This window comes from Drosophila takahashii, unplaced genomic scaffold (assembly GCF_030179915.1).
Source record: "Drosophila takahashii strain IR98-3 E-12201 unplaced genomic scaffold, DtakHiC1v2 scaffold_126, whole genome shotgun sequence".
Taxonomy (NCBI): Eukaryota; Metazoa; Arthropoda; class Insecta; order Diptera; family Drosophilidae; genus Drosophila; species Drosophila takahashii.
In genome coordinates this window covers 50,142-70,305 of record NW_027221643.1, presented here as the reverse complement: position 1 = coordinate 70,305, position 20,164 = coordinate 50,142, and the positions used below count along the sequence as shown (strand labels likewise).

The 20,164-nt window shown below is 38.1% G+C and overlaps 2 protein-coding genes across 2 annotated transcripts in view; both read right to left on the bottom strand.

Annotated features, from left to right (window-relative positions):
- The window catches only part of LOC138914128 (apical junction molecule ajm-1-like), a 51,966-nt gene extending 35,171 nt beyond the window's left edge, over positions 1–16,795 (bottom strand). Inside the window, exons 1-2 of the mRNA XM_070219368.1 lie at positions 16,455–16,795; positions 14,324–15,236 (exon numbers count right to left, since the gene is read on the bottom strand). Of these exons, the coding sequence (XP_070075469.1) occupies positions 14,324–15,236; positions 16,455–16,795 (1,254 nt within the window). The remainder of the gene's footprint in view (positions 1–14,323; positions 15,237–16,454) is intronic.
- Positions 16,796–17,322: 527 nt separating this feature from the next.
- On the bottom strand, positions 17,323–19,180 carry LOC123003168 (apical junction molecule ajm-1-like). The gene is made up of 2 exons (XM_044394787.2): positions 17,519–19,180; positions 17,323–17,448 (listed from the first exon to the last, which is right to left on the bottom strand). The coding sequence occupies exons 1-2, from the start codon at positions 19,178–19,180 to the stop codon at positions 17,323–17,325; spliced, it is 1,788 nt and encodes a 595-aa protein (XP_044250722.1).
- Between the last annotated feature and the right edge of the window lie 984 nt (positions 19,181–20,164).

The window sequence follows — 20,164 nt, the reverse complement described above, 5'->3', positions numbered from 1 at the left end:
CTTTAGTACTGCAAAAATGTCATGTAAAAATAGAAAAAAAGGGATATTTTCACAGCATTTAACTATTGTTAATATGAAAAGTATGAGATATAGACGTTCGATCGGCACGCGCTTTTACCCTGATCAAGGTACGCACAAAAAAATACGATTTGGAAATTTTCATGGGAATAGCTTATATTCAACGCGAAATATCCTGAAAAACGACAAATTTTGACCGATTTCACCCTATTGTTCCTATGGGAGCTATAAGATATAGACGTCCGATCGGCACGCGCTTTTACCCTGATCAAGGTACGCACAAAAAAATACGATTTGGAAAGATTCTTGTCAATAGCTTTTACACTGAGCGAAATATCTTCATTTTGTGAAATCGATATCCGATAGTTCCTATGGGAGCTATAAGATATAGACGTCCGATCGGCACGCGCTTTTACCCTGATCAAGGTACGCACAAAAAAATACGATTTGGAAAGATTCATGCCAATAGCTCTTACACTGAGCGAAATATCTTCATTTTTGTGAAAGCTATATCCGATTGTTCCTATGGGAGCTATAAGATATAGACGTCCGATCGGCACGCGCTTTTACCCTGATCAAGGTACGCACAAAAAAATACGATTTGGAAAGATTCTTGTCAATAGCTTTTACACTGAGCGAAATATCTTCATTTTGTGAAATCGATATCCGATTGTTCCTATGGGAGCTATAAGATATAGACGTCCGATCGGCACGCGCTTTTACCCTGATCAAGGTACGCACAAAAAAATACGATTTGGAAAGATTCATGCCAATAGCTCTTACACTGAGCGAAATATCTTCATTTTTGTGAAAGCTATATCCGATTGTTCCTATGGGAGCTATAGGATATAGACGTCCGATCGGGTCGGCTTTCAAACTTGATCTGCGTACACATGTTTTAGGACGACTGTGAAAGTTTCAAGGCGCTAGATTTTAAACTGAGCTCGCAAACGGTATTGAAACAGACATACAGACGGACAGACGGACAGACGGACAGACGGACATGGCTATATCGACTCCCCTATTGATCCTGATCAAGAATATATATACTTTATGGGGTCGGAAACGTCTCCTTCACTGCGTTACAAACTTCTGACCAAAATTATAATACCCTCTGCAAGGGTATAAAAACTTAACTTAATAATATATAAAAAAAAATATTTCCTACATGTAACCAATTTAATTATTAAACGGCAGCTTTAGTATACAGTTGTCTGATTAGCAAGAACTATTACCCTGAGCAACGTATACATAAATAAATAAGATTTGCATATTTTCATGTCAGCAGCTTTAGTACTGCAAAAATGTCATGTAAAAATAGAAAAAAAGGGATATTTTCACAGCATTTAACTATTGTTAATATGAAAAGTATGAGATATAGACGTTCGATCGGCACGCGCTTTTACCCTGATCAAGGACGCACGAGGAGGACAGCGCTGTAGAGTTGGCGTGGCACACACGCATAATAAACTTGTGCTGAATAGAAAGCAAAGGAAACTAAATCTAAAACGCAAACAGTCTAGCTCCTATAGCGAATGTGGGCTTTAGAGTGGGCGTGGCACGTACGCATAACAAAATCTTATAGCGAGTGTGGGCGTTGGAGTGGGCGTGGCACATACGCATAACAAACTTGCGCTGAATAGAAAACAATGGAATCTAAATCTAAAAGTACAAGGCTCTAGCTCTTATAGCTTCCGAGATCATTAAAAAAAAGTTCAATTATGATGGTAAAAAATGAGACAATTCCTTCAGGTTTTAAATGCATGGCCCATACACAACGCTTTTATGAGAATCGAGGAGGAGAGCACCTATACCTTCAAAAAAGTTCATGGTCAAAAATTATGAGAATCGAGGAGGACAGCGCTGTACTATCGAAAAAAAGGAACTTTGTGTAATAATATATAAAAAAAAACTTAACTTAATAATATATAAAAAAAATATTTCCTACATGTAACCAATTTAATTATTAAACGGCAGCTTTAGTATACAGTTGTCTGATTAGCAAGAACTATTACCCTGAGCAACGTATACATAAATAAATAAGATTTGCATATTTTCATGTCAGCAGCTTTAGTACTGCAAAAATGTCATGTAAAAATAGAAAAAAAGGGATATTTTCACAGCATTTAACTATTGTTAATATGAAAAGTATGAGATATAGACGTTCGATCGGCACGCGCTTTTACCCTGATCAAGGTACGCACAAAAAAATACGATTTGGAAAGTTTCATGGGAATAGCTTATATTCAACGCGAAATATCCTGAAAAACGACAAATTTTGACCGATTTCACCCTATTGTTCCTATGGGAGCTATAAGATATAGACGTCCGATCGGCACGCGCTTTTACCCTGATCAAGGTACGCACAAAAAAATACGATTTGGAAAGATTCTTGTCAATAGCTTTTACACTGAGCGAAATATCTTCATTTTGTGAAATCGATATCCGATTGTTCCTATGGGAGCTATAAGATATAGACGTCCGATCGGCACGCGCTTTTACCCTGATCAAGGTACGCACAAAAAAATACGATTTGGAAAGATTCATGCCAATAGCTCTTACACTGAGCGAAATATCTTCATTTTTGTGAAAGCTATATCCGATTGTTCCTATGGGAGCTATAGGATATAGACGTCCGATCGGGTCGGCTTTCAAACTTGATCTGCGTACACATGTTTTAGGACGACTGTGAAAGTTTCAAGGCGCTAGCTTTTAAACTGAGCTCGCAAACGGTATTGAAACAGACATACAGACGGACAGACGGACAGACGGACAGACGGACATGGCTATATCGACTCCCCTATTGATCCTGATCAAGAATATATATACTTTATGGGGTCGGAAACGTCTCCTTCACTGCGTTACAAACTTCTGACCAAAATTATAATACCCTCTGCAAGGGTATAAAAATGAGACAATTCCTTCAGGTTTTAAATGCATGGCCCATACACAACGCTTTTATGAGAATCGAGGAGGAGAGCACCTATACCTTCAAAAAAGTTCATGGTCAAAAATTATGAGAATCGAGGAGGACAGCGCTGTACTATCGAAAAAAAGGAACTTTGTGTAATAATATATAAAAAAAACTTAACTTAATAATATATAAAAAAAATATTTCCTACATGTAACCAATTTAATTATTAAACGGCAGCTTTAGTATACAGTTGTCTGATTAGCAAGAACTATTACCCTGAGCAACGTATACATAAATAAATAAGATTTGCATATTTTCATGTCAGCAGCTTTAGTACTGCAAAAATGTCATGTAAAAATAGAAAAAAAGGGATATTTTCACAGCATTTAACTATTGTTAATATGAAAAGTATGAGATATAGACGTTCGATCGGCACGCGCTTTTACCCTGATCAAGGTACGCACAAAAAAATACGATTTGGAAAGTTTCATGGGAATAGCTTATATTCAACGCGAAATATCCTGAAAAACGACAAATTTTGACCGATTTCACCCTATTGTTCCTATGGGAGCTATAAGATATAGACGTCCGATCGGCACGCGCTTTTACCCTGATCAAGGTACGCACAAAAAAATACGATTTGGAAAGATTCTTGTCAATAGCTTTTACACTGAGCGAAATATCTTCATTTTGTGAAATCGATATCCGATTGTTCCTATGGGAGCTATAAGATATAGACGTCCGATCGGCACGCGCTTTTACCCTGATCAAGGTACGCACAAAAAAATACGATTTGGAAAGATTCATGCCAATAGCTCTTACACTGAGCGAAATATCTTCATTTTTGTGAAAGCTATATCCGATTGTTCCTATGGGAGCTATAGGATATAGACGTCCGATCGGGTCGGCTTTCAAACTTGATCTGCGTACACATGTTTTAGGACGACTGTGAAAGTTTCAAGGCGCTAGCTTTTAAACTGAGCTCGCAAACGGTATTGAAACAGACATACAGACGGACAGACGGACATGGCTATATCGACTCCCCTATTGATCCTGATCAAGAATATATATACTTTATGGGGTCGGAAACGTCTCCTTCACTGCGTTACAAACTTCTGACCAAAATTATAATACCCTCTGCAAGGGTATAAAAATGAGACAATTCCTTCAGGTTTTAAATGCATGGCCCATACACAACGCTTTTATGAGAATCGAGGAGGAGAGCACCTATACCTTCAAAAAAGTTCATGGTCAAAAATTATGAGAATCGAGGAGGACAGCGCTGTACTATCGAAAAAAAGGAACTTTGTGTAATAATATATAAAAAAAACTTAACTTAATAATATATAAAAAAAATATTTCCTACATGTAACCAATTTAATTATTAAACGGCAGCTTTAGTATACAGTTGTCTGATTAGCAAGAACTATTACCCTGAGCAACGTATACATAAATAAATAAGATTTGCATATTTTCATGTCAGCAGCTTTAGTACTGCAAAAATGTCATGTAAAAATAGAAAAAAAGGGATATTTTCACAGCATTTAACTATTGTTAATATGAAAAGTATGAGATATAGACGTTCGATCGGCACGCGCTTTTACCCTGATCAAGGACGCACGAGGAGGACAGCGCTGTAGAGTTGGCGTGGCACACACGCATAATAAACTTGTGCTGAATAGAAAGCAAAGGAAACTAAATCTAAAACGCAAACAGTCTAGCTCCTATAGCGAATGTGGGCTTTAGAGTGGGCGTGGCACGTACGCATAACAAAATCTTATAGCGAGTGTGGGCGTTGGAGTGGGCGTGGCACATACGCATAACAAACTTGCGCTGAATAGAAAACAATGGAATCTAAATCTAAAAGTACAAGGCTCTAGCTCTTATAGCTTCCGAGATCATTAAAAAAAAGTTCAATTATGATGGTAAAAAATGAGACAATTCCTTCAGGTTTTAAATGCATGGCCCATACACAACGCTTTTATGAGAATCGAGGAGGAGAGCACCTATACCTTCAAAAAAGTTCATGGTCAAAAATTATGAGAATCGAGGAGGACAGCGCTGTACTATCGAAAAAAAGGAACTTTGTGTAATAATATATAAAAAAAAACTTAACTTAATAATATATAAAAAAAATATTTCCTACATGTAACCAATTTAATTATTAAACGGCAGCTTTAGTATACAGTTGTCTGATTAGCAAGAACTATTACCCTGAGCAACGTATACATAAATAAATAAGATTTGCATATTTTCATGTCAGCAGCTTTAGTACTGCAAAAATGTCATGTAAAAATAGAAAAAAAGGGATATTTTCACAGCATTTAACTATTGTTAATATGAAAAGTATGAGATATAGACGTTCGATCGGCACGCGCTTTTACCCTGATCAAGGTACGCACAAAAAAATACGATTTGGAAAGTTTCATGGGAATAGCTTATATTCAACGCGAAATATCCTGAAAAACGACAAACACCTATACCTTCAAAAAAGTTCGTGGTCAAAAATTATGAGAATCGAGGAGGACAGCGCTGTACTATCGAAAAAAAGGAACTTTGTGTAATAATATATAAAAAAAACTTAACTTAATAATATATAAAAACAAGAGGGAACGTTATAGTCGGATGCCCCGACTATCAGATACCCGTTACTCAGGTAAAGGGAGTGCGAGGGAGATGGAGATAGAGATAGAAAACGTTGATCACGCATAACTTTTTAACGAATGGTCCGATTTGAAAAATTTCTTCTACATTTCGATAGGTATTGATAAACACAATAAAACTGCATTTTTACTTTTCCAAAATATTAAAATTTTTAAAATCGTATATAAGCGATGGTGGGCGTTAGAGGGGGCGTGGCACCATTTTGAAACAAACTTGCGCTGCGTAGGAATTCCTAGAATCTGCATGCAAAATGCCAATCTTCTAGCTTCTATAGTTTCCGAGATCTCAGCGTTCATACGGACAGACGGACAGACAGACAGACAGACAGACAGACAGACAGACAGACAGACGGACAGACGGACAGACGGACATGGCTAGATCGACTCGGCTAGTGATCCTGATCAAGAATATATATACTTTATGGGGTCGGAAACGCTTCCTTCTACCTGTTACATACTTTTGCACGAATACAATATACCCTTTTACTCTACGAGTAACGGGTATAAAAATATTTCCTACATGTAACCAATTTAATTATTAAACGGCAGCTTTAGTATACAGTTGTCTGATTAGCAAGAACTATTACCCTGAGCAACGTATACATAAATAAATAAGATTTGCATATTTTCATGTCAGCAGCTTTAGTACTGCAAAAATGTCATGTAAAAATAGAAAAAAAGGGATATTTTCACAGCATTTAACTATTGTTAATATGAAAAGTATGAGATATAGACGTTCGATCGGCACGCGCTTTTACCCTGATCAAGGACGCACGAGGAGGACAGCGCTGTAGAGTTGGCGTGGCACACACGCATAATAAACTTGTGCTGAATAGAAAGCAAAGGAAACTAAATCTAAAACGCAAACAGTCTAGCTCCTATAGCGAATGTGGGCTTTAGAGTGGGCGTGGCACGTACGCATAACAAAATCTTATAGCGAGTGTGGGCGTTGGAGTGGGCGTGGCACATACGCATAACAAACTTGCGCTGAATAGAAAACAATGGAATCTAAATCTAAAAGTACAAGGCTCTAGCTCTTATAGCTTCCGAGATCATTAAAAAAAGTTCAATTATGATGGTAAAAAATGAGACAATTCCTTCAGGTTTTAAATGCATGGCCCATACACAACGCTTTTATGAGAATCGAGGAGGAGAGCACCTATACCTTCAAAAAAGTTCATGGTCAAAAATTATGAGAATCGAGGAGGACAGCGCTGTACTATCGAAAAAAAGGAACTTTGTGTAATAATATATAAAAAAAACTTAACTTAATAATATATAAAAAAAATATTTCCTACATGTAACCAATTTAATTATTAAACGGCAGCTTTAGTATACAGTTGTCTGATTAGCAAGAACTATTACCCTGAGCAACGTATACATAAATAAATAAGATTTGCATATTTTCATGTCAGCAGCTTTAGTACTGCAAAAATGTCATGTAAAAATAGAAAAAAAGGGATATTTTCACAGCATTTAACTATTGTTAATATGAAAAGTATGAGATATAGACGTTCGATCGGCACGCGCTTTTACCCTGATCAAGGTACGCACAAAAAAATACGATTTGGAAAGTTTCATGGGAATAGCTTATATTCAACGCGAAATATCCTGAAAAACGACAAATTTTGACCGATTTCACCCTATTGTTCCTATGGGAGCTATAAGATATAGACGTCCGATCGGCACGCGCTTTTACCCTGATCAAGGTACGCACAAAAAAATACGATTTGGAAAGATTCTTGTCAATAGCTTTTACACTGAGCGAAATATCTTCATTTTGTGAAATCGATATCCGATTGTTCCTATGGGAGCTATAAGATATAGACGTCCGATCGGCACGCGCTTTTACCCTGATCAAGGTACGCACAAAAAAATACGATTTGGAAAGATTCATGCCAATAGCTCTTACACTGAGCGAAATATCTTCATTTTTGTGAAAGCTATATCCGATTGTTCCTATGGGAGCTATAGGATATAGACGTCCGATCGGGTCGGCTTTCAAACTTGATCTGCGTACACATGTTTTAGGACGACTGTGAAAGTTTCAAGGCGCTAGCTTTTAAACTGAGCTCGCAAACGGTATTGAAACAGACATACAGACGGACAGACGGACAGACGGACATGGCTATATCGACTCCCCTATTGATCCTGATCAAGAATATATATACTTTATGGGGTCGGAAACGTCTCCTTCACTGCGTTACAAACTTCTGACCAAAATTATAATACCCTCTGCAAGGGTATAAAAATGAGACAATTCCTTCAGGTTTTAAATGCATGGCCCATACACAACGCTTTTATGAGAATCGAGGAGGAGAGCACCTATACCTTCAAAAAAGTTCATGGTCAAAAATTATGAGAATCGAGGAGGACAGCGCTGTACTATCGAAAAAAAGGAACTTTGTGTAATAATATATAAAAAAAACTTAACTTAATAATATATAAAAAAAATATTTCCTACATGTAACCAATTTAATTATTAAACGGCAGCTTTAGTATACAGTTGTCTGATTAGCAAGAACTATTACCCTGAGCAACGTATACATAAATAAATAAGATTTGCATATTTTCATGTCAGCAGCTTTAGTACTGCAAAAATGTCATGTAAAAATAGAAAAAAAGGGATATTTTCACAGCATTTAACTATTGTTAATATGAAAAGTATGAGATATAGACGTTCGATCGGCACGCGCTTTTACCCTGATCAAGGACGCACGAGGAGGACAGCGCTGTAGAGTTGGCGTGGCACACACGCATAATAAACTTGTGCTGAATAGAAAGCAAAGGAAACTAAATCTAAAACGCAAACAGTCTAGCTCCTATAGCGAATGTGGGCTTTAGAGTGGGCGTGGCACGTACGCATAACAAAATCTTATAGCGAGTGTGGGCGTTGGAGTGGGCGTGGCACATACGCATAACAAACTTGCGCTGAATAGAAAACAATGGAATCTAAATCTAAAAGTACAAGGCTCTAGCTCTTATAGCTTCCGAGATCATTAAAAAAAAGTTCAATTATGATGGTAAAAAATGAGACAATTCCTTCAGGTTTTAAATGCATGGCCCATACACAACGCTTTTATGAGAATCGAGGAGGAGAGCACCTATACCTTCAAAAAAGTTCATGGTCAAAAATTATGAGAATCGAGGAGGACAGCGCTGTACTATCGAAAAAAAGGAACTTTGTGTAATAATATATAAAAAAAAACTTAACTTAATAATATATAAAAAAAATATTTCCTACATGTAACCAATTTAATTATTAAACGGCAGCTTTAGTATACAGTTGTCTGATTAGCAAGAACTATTACCCTGAGCAACGTATACATAAATAAATAAGATTTGCATATTTTCATGTCAGCAGCTTTAGTACTGCAAAAATGTCATGTAAAAATAGAAAAAAAGGGATATTTTCACAGCATTTAACTATTGTTAATATGAAAAGTATGAGATATAGACGTTCGATCGGCACGCGCTTTTACCCTGATCAAGGTACGCACAAAAAAATACGATTTGGAAAGTTTCATGGGAATAGCTTATATTCAACGCGAAATATCCTGAAAAACGACAAATTTTGACCGATTTCACCCTATTGTTCCTATGGGAGCTATAAGATATAGACGTCCGATCGGCACGCGCTTTTACCCTGATCAAGGTACGCACAAAAAAATACGATTTGGAAAGATTCTTGTCAATAGCTTTTACACTGAGCGAAATATCTTCATTTTGTGAAATCGATATCCGATTGTTCCTATGGGAGCTATAAGATATAGACGTCCGATCGGCACGCGCTTTTACCCTGATCAAGGTACGCACAAAAAAATACGATTTGGAAAGATTCATGCCAATAGCTCTTACACTGAGCGAAATATCTTCATTTTTGTGAAAGCTATATCCGATTGTTCCTATGGGAGCTATAGGATATAGACGTCCGATCGGGTCGGCTTTCAAACTTGATCTGCGTACACATGTTTTAGGACGACTGTGAAAGTTTCAAGGCGCTAGCTTTTAAACTGAGCTCGCAAACGGTATTGAAACAGACATACAGACGGACAGACGGACAGACGGACAGACGGACATGGCTATATCGACTCCCCTATTGATCCTGATCAAGAATATATATACTTTATGGGGTCGGAAACGTCTCCTTCACTGCGTTACAAACTTCTGACCAAAATTATAATACCCTCTGCAAGGGTATAAAAATATTTCCTACATGTAACCAATTTAATTATTAAACGGCAGCTTTAGTATACAGTTGTCTGATTAGCAAGAACTATTACCCTGAGCAACGTATACATAAATAAATAAGATTTGCATATTTTCATGTCAGCAGCTTTAGTACTGCAAAAATGTCATGTAAAAATAGAAAAAAAGGGATATTTTCACAGCATTTAACTATTGTTAATATGAAAAGTATGAGATATAGACGTTCGATCGGCACGCGCTTTTACCCTGATCAAGGTACGCACAAAAAAATACGATTTGGAAAGTTTCATGGGAATAGCTTATATTCAACGCGAAATATCCTGAAAAACGACAAATTTTGACCGATTTCACCCTATTGTTCCTATGGGAGCTATAAGATATAGACGTCCGATCGGCACGCGCTTTTACCCTGATCAAGGTACGCACAAAAAAATACGATTTGGAAAGATTCTTGTCAATAGCTTTTACACTGAGCGAAATATCTTCATTTTGTGAAATCGATATCCGATTGTTCCTATGGGAGCTATAAGATATAGACGTCCGATCGGCACGCGCTTTTACCCTGATCAAGGTACGCACAAAAAAATACGATTTGGAAAGATTCATGCCAATAGCTCTTACACTGAGCGAAATATCTTCATTTTTGTGAAAGCTATATCCGATTGTTCCTATGGGAGCTATAGGATATAGACGTCCGATCGGGTCGGCTTTCAAACTTGATCTGCGTACACATGTTTTAGGACGACTGTGAAAGTTTCAAGGCGCTAGCTTTTAAACTGAGCTCGCAAACGGTATTGAAACAGACATACAGACGGACAGACGGACAGACGGACAGACGGACATGGCTATATCGACTCCCCTATTGATCCTGATCAAGAATATATATACTTTATGGGGTCGGAAACGTCTCCTTCACTGCGTTACAAACTTCTGACCAAAATTATAATACCCTCTGCAAGGGTATAAAAATATTTCCTACATGTAACCAATTTAATTATTAAACGGCAGCTTTAGTATACAGTTGTCTGATTAGCAAGAACTATTACCCTGAGCAACGTATACATAAATAAATAAGATTTGCATATTTTCATGTCAGCAGCTTTAGTACTGCAAAAATGTCATGTAAAAATAGAAAAAAAGGGATATTTTCACAGCATTTAACTATTGTTAATATGAAAAGTATGAGATATAGACGTTCGATCGGCACGCGCTTTTACCCTGATCAAGGTACGCACAAAAAAATACGATTTGGAAAGTTTCATGGGAATAGCTTATATTCAACGCGAAATATCCTGAAAAACGACAAATTTTGACCGATTTCACCCTATTGTTCCTATGGGAGCTATAAGATATAGACGTCTGATCGGCACGCGCTTTTACCCTGATCAAGGTACGCACAAAAAAATACGATTTGGAAAGATTCTTGTCAATAGCTTTTACACTGAGCGAAATATCTTCATTTTGTGAAATCGATATCCGATTGTTCCTATGGGAGCTATAAGATATAGACGTCCGATCGGCACGCGCTTTTACCCTGATCAAGGTACGCACAAAAAAATACGATTTGGAAAGATTCATGCCAATAGCTCTTACACTGAGCGAAATATCTTCATTTTTGTGAAAGCTATATCCGATTGTTCCTATGGGAGCTATAGGATATAGACGTCCGATCGGGTCGGCTTTCAAACTTGATCTGCGTACACATGTTTTAGGACGACTGTGAAAGTTTCAAGGCGCTAGCTTTTAAACTGAGCTCGCAAACGGTATTGAAACAGACATACAGACGGACAGACGGACAGACGGACATGGCTATATCGACTCCCCTATTGATCCTGATCAAGAATATATATACTTTATGGGGTCGGAAACGTCTCCTTCACTGCGTTACAAACTTCTGACCAAAATTATAATACCCTCTGCAAGGGTATAAAAATATTTCCTACATGTAACCAATTTAATTATTAAACGGCAGCTTTAGTATACAGTTGTCTGATTAGCAAGAACTATTACCCTGAGCAACGTATACATAAATAAATAAGATTTGCATATTTTCATGTCAGCAGCTTTAGTACTGCAAAAATGTCATGTAAAAATAGAAAAAAAGGGATATTTTCACAGCATTTAACTATTGTTAATATGAAAAGTATGAGATATAGACGTTCGATCGGCACGCGCTTTTACCCTGATCAAGGACGCACGAGGAGGACAGCGCTGTAGAGTTGGCGTGGCACACACGCATAATAAACTTGTGCTGAATAGAAAGCAAAGGAAACTAAATCTAAAACGCAAACAGTCTAGCTCCTATAGCGAATGTGGGCTTTAGAGTGGGCGTGGCACGTACGCATAACAAAATCTTATAGCGAGTGTGGGCGTTGGAGTGGGCGTGGCACATACGCATAACAAACTTACGCTGAATAGAAAACAATGGAATCTAAATCTAAAAGTACAAGGCTCTAGCTCTTATAGCTTCCGAGATCATTAAAAAAAAGTTCAATTATGATGGTAAAAAATGAGACAATTCCTTCAGGTTTTAAATGCATGGCCCATACACAACGCTTTTATGAGAATCGAGGAGGAGAGCACCTATACCTTCAAAAAAGTTCATGGTCAAAAATTATGAGAATCGAGGAGGACAGCGCTGTACTATCGAAAAAAAGGAACTTTGTGTAATAATATATAAAAAAAACTTAACTTAATAATATATAAAAAAAATATTTCCTACATGTAACCAATTTAATTATTAAACGGCAGCTTTAGTATACAGTTGTCTGATTAGCAAGAACTATTACCCTGAGCAACGTATACATAAATAAATAAGATTTGCATATTTTCATGTCAGCAGCTTTAGTACTGCAAAAATGTCATGTAAAAATAGAAAAAAAGGGATATTTTCACAGCATTTAACTATTGTTAATATGAAAAGTATGAGATATAGACGTTCGATCGGCACGCGCTTTTACCCTGATCAAGGACGCACGAGGAGGACAGCGCTGTAGAGTTGGCGTGGCACACACGCATAATAAACTTGTGCTGAATAGAAAGCAAAGGAAACTAAATCTAAAACGCAAACAGTCTAGCTCCTATAGCGAATGTGGGCTTTAGAGTGGGCGTGGCACGTACGCATAACAAAATCTTATAGCGAGTGTGGGCGTTGGAGTGGGCGTGGCACATACGCATAACAAACTTGCGCTGAATAGAAAACAATGGAATCTAAATCTAAAAGTACAAGGCTCTAGCTCTTATAGCTTCCGAGATCATTAAAAAAAAGTTCAATTATGATGGTAAAAAATGAGACAATTCCTTCAGGTTTTAAATGCATGGCCCATACACAACGCTTTTATGAGAATCGAGGAGGAGAGCACCTATACCTTCAAAAAAGTTCATGGTCAAAAATTATGAGAATCGAGGAGGACAGCGCTGTACTATCGAAAAAAAGGAACTTTGTGTAATAATATATAAAAAAAACTTAACTTAATAATATATAAAAAAAATATTTCCTACATGTAACCAATTTAATTATTAAACGGCAGCTTTAGTATACAGTTGTCTGATTAGCAAGAACTATTACCCTGAGCAACGTATACATAAATAAATAAGATTTGCATATTTTCATGTCAGCAGCTTTAGTACTGCAAAAATGTCATGTAAAAATAGAAAAAAAGGGATATTTTCACAGCATTTAACTATTGTTAATATGAAAAGTATGAGATATAGACGTTCGATCGGCACGCGCTTTTACCCTGATCAAGGAACGCACAAAAAAATACGATTTGGAAAGTTTCATGGGAATAGCTTATATTCAACGCGAAATATCCTGAAAAACGACAAATTTTGACCGATTTCACCCTATTGTTCCTATGGGAGCTATAAGATATAGACGTCCGATCGGCACGCGCTTTTACCCTGATCAAGGTACGCACAAAAAAATACGATTTGGAAAGATTCTTGTCAATAGCTTTTACACTGAGCGAAATATCTTCATTTTGTGAAATCGATATCCGATTGTTCCTATGGGAGCTATAAGATATAGACGTCCGATCGGCACGCGCTTTTACCCTGATCAAGGTACGCACAAAAAAATACGATTTGGAAAGATTCATGCCAATAGCTCTTACACTGAGCGAAATATCTTCATTTTTGTGAAAGCTATATCCGATTGTTCCTATGGGAGCTATAGGATATAGACGTCCGATCGGGTCGGCTTTCAAACTTGATCTGCGTACACATGTTTTAGGACGACTGTGAAAGTTTCAAGGCGCTAGCTTTTAAACTGAGCTCGCAAACGGTATTGAAACAGACATACAGACGGACAGACGGACAGACGGACAGACGGATCCTGATCAAGAATATATATACTTTATGGGGTCGGAAACGTCTCCTTCATTGCGTTACAAACTTCTGACCAAAATTATAATACCCTCTGCAAGGGTATAAAAATATTCTTTTGATTCATATTATGCATTAAATGGGCATAATATTGACGTTGTTTACTATTAAGAGATCGCACTAAACTACAAACGTCATCAACTGGAATCAATGGAGGCAATTTTAAGACTCTTGGACCGTCTTCATCAGAACTGGGATCAGTAGGGTTTTCTTGAAACACATTCGGATTCCGTTCCACTTCGGGAATGGCAAATCCCCGAAATTCATCATCCAAAAGTTGTGTTGCGAGAATGTCATTTTCTTCGGGATCATCATTGTTGTTTTGTTGTATTTCTCTTATTATGTCCTCAAAGTCTTCTTCATTTATTTTGTCGTAGTTCTTTCTATTAGTTTCAATTAAGATTTTGTTGAGATTATACGTGTCTTCATTATTATTTTCCAGGATATCCAATTGCTCATTTCGCCAAGGATAAAAAAGCATTACCAGTTCTCGATAATAATCCGATCTTGAGGAATTTTTACTAAACCGTCTCCACCTCAAAATATACGGCTTACTTCGTTTCTTAAGAGTACCCGAATTATTCAGCATAATTAGGTTTTCCGCTGCAATATTCTCCTCTTCATCTTCCTCATCATGCTCCGCATATTCATCTTCTTCATTTCTAGTTTTGCGGACTTTTCGATCGTAGAGTGCGACAAAATCCGCGAGACATACTTGCTCCATACTTTCCGGCCTAAGTGTATAATAGTCATTTATTCCTGCGACGTATATATCTGTAGAGTCTGAGGGCAGTCGCTCCAACTCCTTTTTTGACTTGACCATTCGGACTCTTTGCTCAGGAAGTGATGTATTTATGAACTTGCTTCCGTTACTGGTTTCTGACAAATGCAGCCCCAAAATATTGTAAACAGCTTCCTGAGCTGATATTTCGGTTCCATTTATGAACTTATTTCCAAGATGCTGCAGTTTCTCCTTTACAGATCTATCGCGATGTCCTCCTTCTGTTATTTCTTCCATGGCTTCTCTAAGCAATCTTGAAACTCCTCTATTTGATTTGTTGATGTAGTTTATGATATAGCTACAACAACCGTACGCGTCTAAAATGTATTGAATGTCCATGTTGGCTCGGTGAAGTTTTAATATGTCCTCATTGTAAGCATTTAGCATTCTATCCGAGAATTTTCTTCGTAGAAATATTTGCGGCTTCTTTAAAGTTGATCGAATAGCTAAAATATAGTCTTGGTAGTCGACCTCTAGTTTGTTGAGGATATTTTCAAATTGGTTTAAATGTTGAACTTCAACTTCGGTAATGATTCGTTTATCGTCCAATAGCTCTTGAATTTTCCTCCATGTGTTTTTTAGCCTTTCCGTAATTCTTTCTTCATCGGAAAATGGATATAGAATTTTTATTTCGGGCATCGGCGGAAACGGCATATTAAAACGGCATTTTCCTTCTCGGTTGAATTCCCTTTTGCAAGTAGCTGTGTGCCTATGCAACTGATATTTAATGATGTCCTGCAGGTCAATATTATCTCCATTAGTTGAAATAAATCGGTCAATAAAAGCTATTACCTCCTCTAAATTACCGGGAACAATGTCACTCTGGATTTTTGGCGCATTTTGAAGCCAATACATTCCATGTGAGTGTGGGGACCCCCTATGTTGAAATTCAATTCTCCAATAAAAATGAGTTAAATTAAATTCCTCGAAAATATTTGATTTAAATAATTTCATCAATTGACGTAGTCGGTAATCAAAGTATCTTGCGCAAGTAACCGGGTCCGATCTAATCAATCTAGCTTTATCCGTACTAGAAAGATTGCCTGCTTCTTCTTCGGTGATGGTTCTGTTATCCAAAATTAGACTTAAATTCACAAGAAGCTCATTCCACTTGGTCTCAGCGGCCGAGAGCGTTATAAAAAAAGTGGGTAATCCAAATTGCCGAATCATAGCCAATACCTTTTTTTTCTCAGCTTCCCAATGAGCTGGAGAGGATCTTAAGCCTTTTAAAAGATGGTATCCATCATTATGCTGTATTAAGCCGTTCACAAAGGTTTCATCCATCATATTTGAAGCGGTAACATGTGAGTTTCCAGACTTTTTCCTTAAGCAAATTGAGATTGCGTCTTTGATACGTGTAAGTTCATAGCATTTATACATATATAAAATTTTTGGAACTTTTGCACACCGTCGATCGTAAAACCGAATTTGAGACTTTACTTTGCGGCCATACGTTGTTTTGCATTTAAAGATTTCTCCACACGAAATGGTGGGAAAAGATAATTCCTCAGCATCTTCATCAGTTGTCATGTCCACCGGTCGACGACCTTCGCCGGGAGCCATTGCTATTATTTGATGGTTTTCTACTGGATCGTTTTCTAATAAAGTTTCCTGTCCTCCAGGATTTAAATTGTCTTCATCAGTGCTGATCTGTGGAGCAGGGTTGACTTCCATTTGCTCATTTAAAAGTTCCTCCACAATTGGGAGATCCCTATTGTCAGCAATAAACGCAACTTCATTATTACCTCGAAATTCATCGAGCCAGTTTTGAGAAACAAAGACATTATGCTTCTGGTATAATTCCGTATTGACCAAGTAACGCATCGCTTCCATAACTTTGCCTGGTCTAATAGTTTCAGTCATAAAACTATGCCGATACTCCAATTTTCGTTTTAGATGCACTTGAACTACATGTGTATTCTCAAAAGTGCGCGGCAGGGCAGTGACAGTCTCCGACACCGAAATGGGAATATTAATAACGGCTCCTCTTACTGCGCATTGCCTCTCATATCCCAATGAAACAATTCGCATAAATGGTATTCTCGGTGAAATCAATCTTTCTTCCAGACATGTTAGATCCTTTAAGCAAGGAGGGACTTCAGGTAGGTCGAAGCCCTGTGATAAGCATAAGTTTGGTATTTTCCCTTTGGAAATCCTTGCGTGACATGTATTACAGAAGAAATAACGGTCAGATGAATTGGGAAACTTTTCAGATAAGTAAAAGGCTTTTGAAACATCAAGTTGAGGATATTTAGATATTATAATCCTTTTGTTTAGCGCTTTAACCTGAAAGGGAAAAAATAGTCCTCCACAACTTGTACATATTTTACTAGGACCCATCTTTATATTATTTAAATAGGTATTACGTGCTCCAGATCGTCTAATTTGCCCTTGTAGCTCTCTTTGTTCAATCTGCTCTTCAGGAGACAATCTAGCTCTCGCATCAATATTTCGCTGGGATTGTCTTTGAGACTCTGCTGCGCGATTTTGTGAATTATTTCGATAGTTTATAACTCGAGCCTCATTCATTTCCCGGACTTGCTCTACCATTATGCGGGTTTGCTGACGGGTCATTCTTCTTTGCGAAGAATTTATCCTTTGCTGCTGGCTTCTCCTTGCAAGATCACTCCTTGCCGTCCGATGGTATTCTGCATCTCGCTGACGGTAGTCATTTCTATAAGCAGTACTTTGCCTTCTTATAGCTTGCTCCCTGGTATTTCTTCCCTGTTCAATTATTCTGTAGTCCTCCAAAGAGCGCATCAGAGCGTGGCGCGCAGTATCAATTTCGCGCTCAGACTCTCTATAGGTCGTATTTTCCCTTCTTATGGCGTGCTCTACAGTATTTCTTTCCTGATCAATTAGTCTATAGTCCTCATAGGAGCGCATCAGGGCGTGGCGCGCAGCATCCACTTGGCGCTCAGACTCTCTATAAGTCGTATTTTCCCTTCTTATGGCGTGCTCTATAGTATTTCGTTCCTGTTCAATTGTTCTGTAGTCCTCCAAAGAGCGCATTAGAACGTGGCGCGCAGCATCATTATCGCGCTCAGACTCTCTATAGGTCGTATTTTCCCTTCTTATGGCGTGCTCTATAGTATTTCTTTCCTGTTCAATTAGTCTATAGTCCTCGAAGGAGCGCATCAGGGCGTGGCGCGCAGCATCCACTTGGCGCTCAGACTCTCTATAGGTCGTATTTTCCCTTCTTATGGCGTGCTCTATAGTATTTCGTTCCTGTTCAATTGTTCTGTAGTCCTCCAAAGAGCGCATCAGAGCGTGGCGCGCAGAATCAATTTCCCGCTCAGCCTCTCTATAGGTCGTATTTTCCCTTCTTATGGCGTGCTCTACAGTATTTCTTTCCTGATCAATTAGTCTATAGTCCTCATAGGAGCGCATCAGGGCGTGGCGCGCAGCATCCACTTGGCGCTCAGACTCTCTATAAGTCGTATTTTCCCTTCTTATGGCGTGTTCTATAGTATTTCGTTCCTGTTCAATTGTTCTGTAGTCCTCCAAAGAGCGCATTAGAACGTGGCGCGCAGCATCATTATCGCGCTCAGACTCTCTATAGGTCGTATTTTCCCTTCTTATGGCGTGCTCTATAGTATTTCTTTCCTGTTCAATTAGTCTATAGTCCTCGAAGGAGCGCATCAGGGCGTGGCGCGCAGCATCCACTTGGCGCTCAGACTCTCTATAGGTCGTATTTTCCCTTCTTATGGCGTGCTCTATAGTATTTCGTTCCTGTTCAATTGTTCTGTAGTCCTCCAAAGAGCGCATCAGAGCGTGGCGCGCAGTATCAATTTCGCGCTCAGCCTCTCTATAGGTCGTATTTTCCCTTCTTATGGCGTGCTCTATAGTATTTCTTTGCTGTTCAATTATTCTGTAGTCCTCCAAAGAGCGCATTAGAACGTGGCGCGCAGCATCATTATCGCGCTCAGCCTCTCTATAGGTGGGGCTTTCTCTTTGAATGGCACGATCCGCGGTATTCCGATTCCGCTCTCGATCTGCGAACCTACGATTTCGTCTGCGTGCGGCATGAGCCTGTGCATCTTGCGAGCGTTCTTCTTCTCTGCCTTGCGTATCCGCTTCCCGAGCTTCTGCCAATCGTTGCGAATTTCGGGAACGTACTTCATTTAAATTATCCCTATAAAAAGCCTGACTACGAGTATTTATAGCCCGACGTCTTTGATCCGCAGAAGTTTTCTTTAAGCGCGGCATTTTGATAAAAATTCGTCAGAAATGTTTGTCAAATTGAAGATTAAGATAAAGATTTTAAATAAGAAATGTATGTAATAGATGAGATATAGATGCTTATAAAATAAACCTGAAACCCCTGAAAAAGATATATATGCATATAATATGAACCTGAAAAAGAAATATGTAATACTAATCTACAAATACAAATATTAAGTTAGAAAAAATACAAATACTAAGTTAGAAAAATGCAAATATTTAAAAAGAAAACGTATCTTTTGATGGTGAAGTAGTCCAAGTGCCAATCCAAATCAAAGTACAAATCGTAAACCAAATCCAAATCCAAATCCAATCAAAGGGTGATGAAGTCCAAGTCCAAGTCCAAATCGAAATCCAAGTCCAAATCCAAGTTCAAATCCAATCCAATCCAATTTAATCCAGTTTACGATTTAGTCTTTAAAAAGACTGAAAATCACCAAAACCACTTCACCACAAAAGTATACGCACAGAAAAAGCTGAAAAGCGAGTGACGCAGCACTTAAATAAACAATTTTATTGCTCAACCCTCTACGTTTCTTTGAGAATCGAGGAGGAGAGCACATGTACCATCAAAAAGTTCATGGTCAAAAATTATGAGAATCGAGGAGGACAGCGCTGTAGAGTTGGCGTGGCACACACGCATAATAAACTTGCGCTGTATGGAAAGCAAAGGAAACTGAATCTAAAACGCCAACCCTCTAGCACTTATAGCAAATGTGGGCGTTAGAGTGGGCGTGGCACATAAGCATAACAAACTTGCGCTGAATAGAAAGCAAAGAAATCTAAATCTAAAATCCCAAACATCTAGATCTTATAGCGAGTGTGGGCGTTGGATTGGGCGTGGCACATACGCATAACAAACTTGCGCTGAATAGAAAACAATGGAATCTAAATCTAAAAGTACAAGGCTCTAGCTCTTATAGCTTCCGAGATCATAAAAAAAAAGTTCAAATATGATGGTAAAAAATG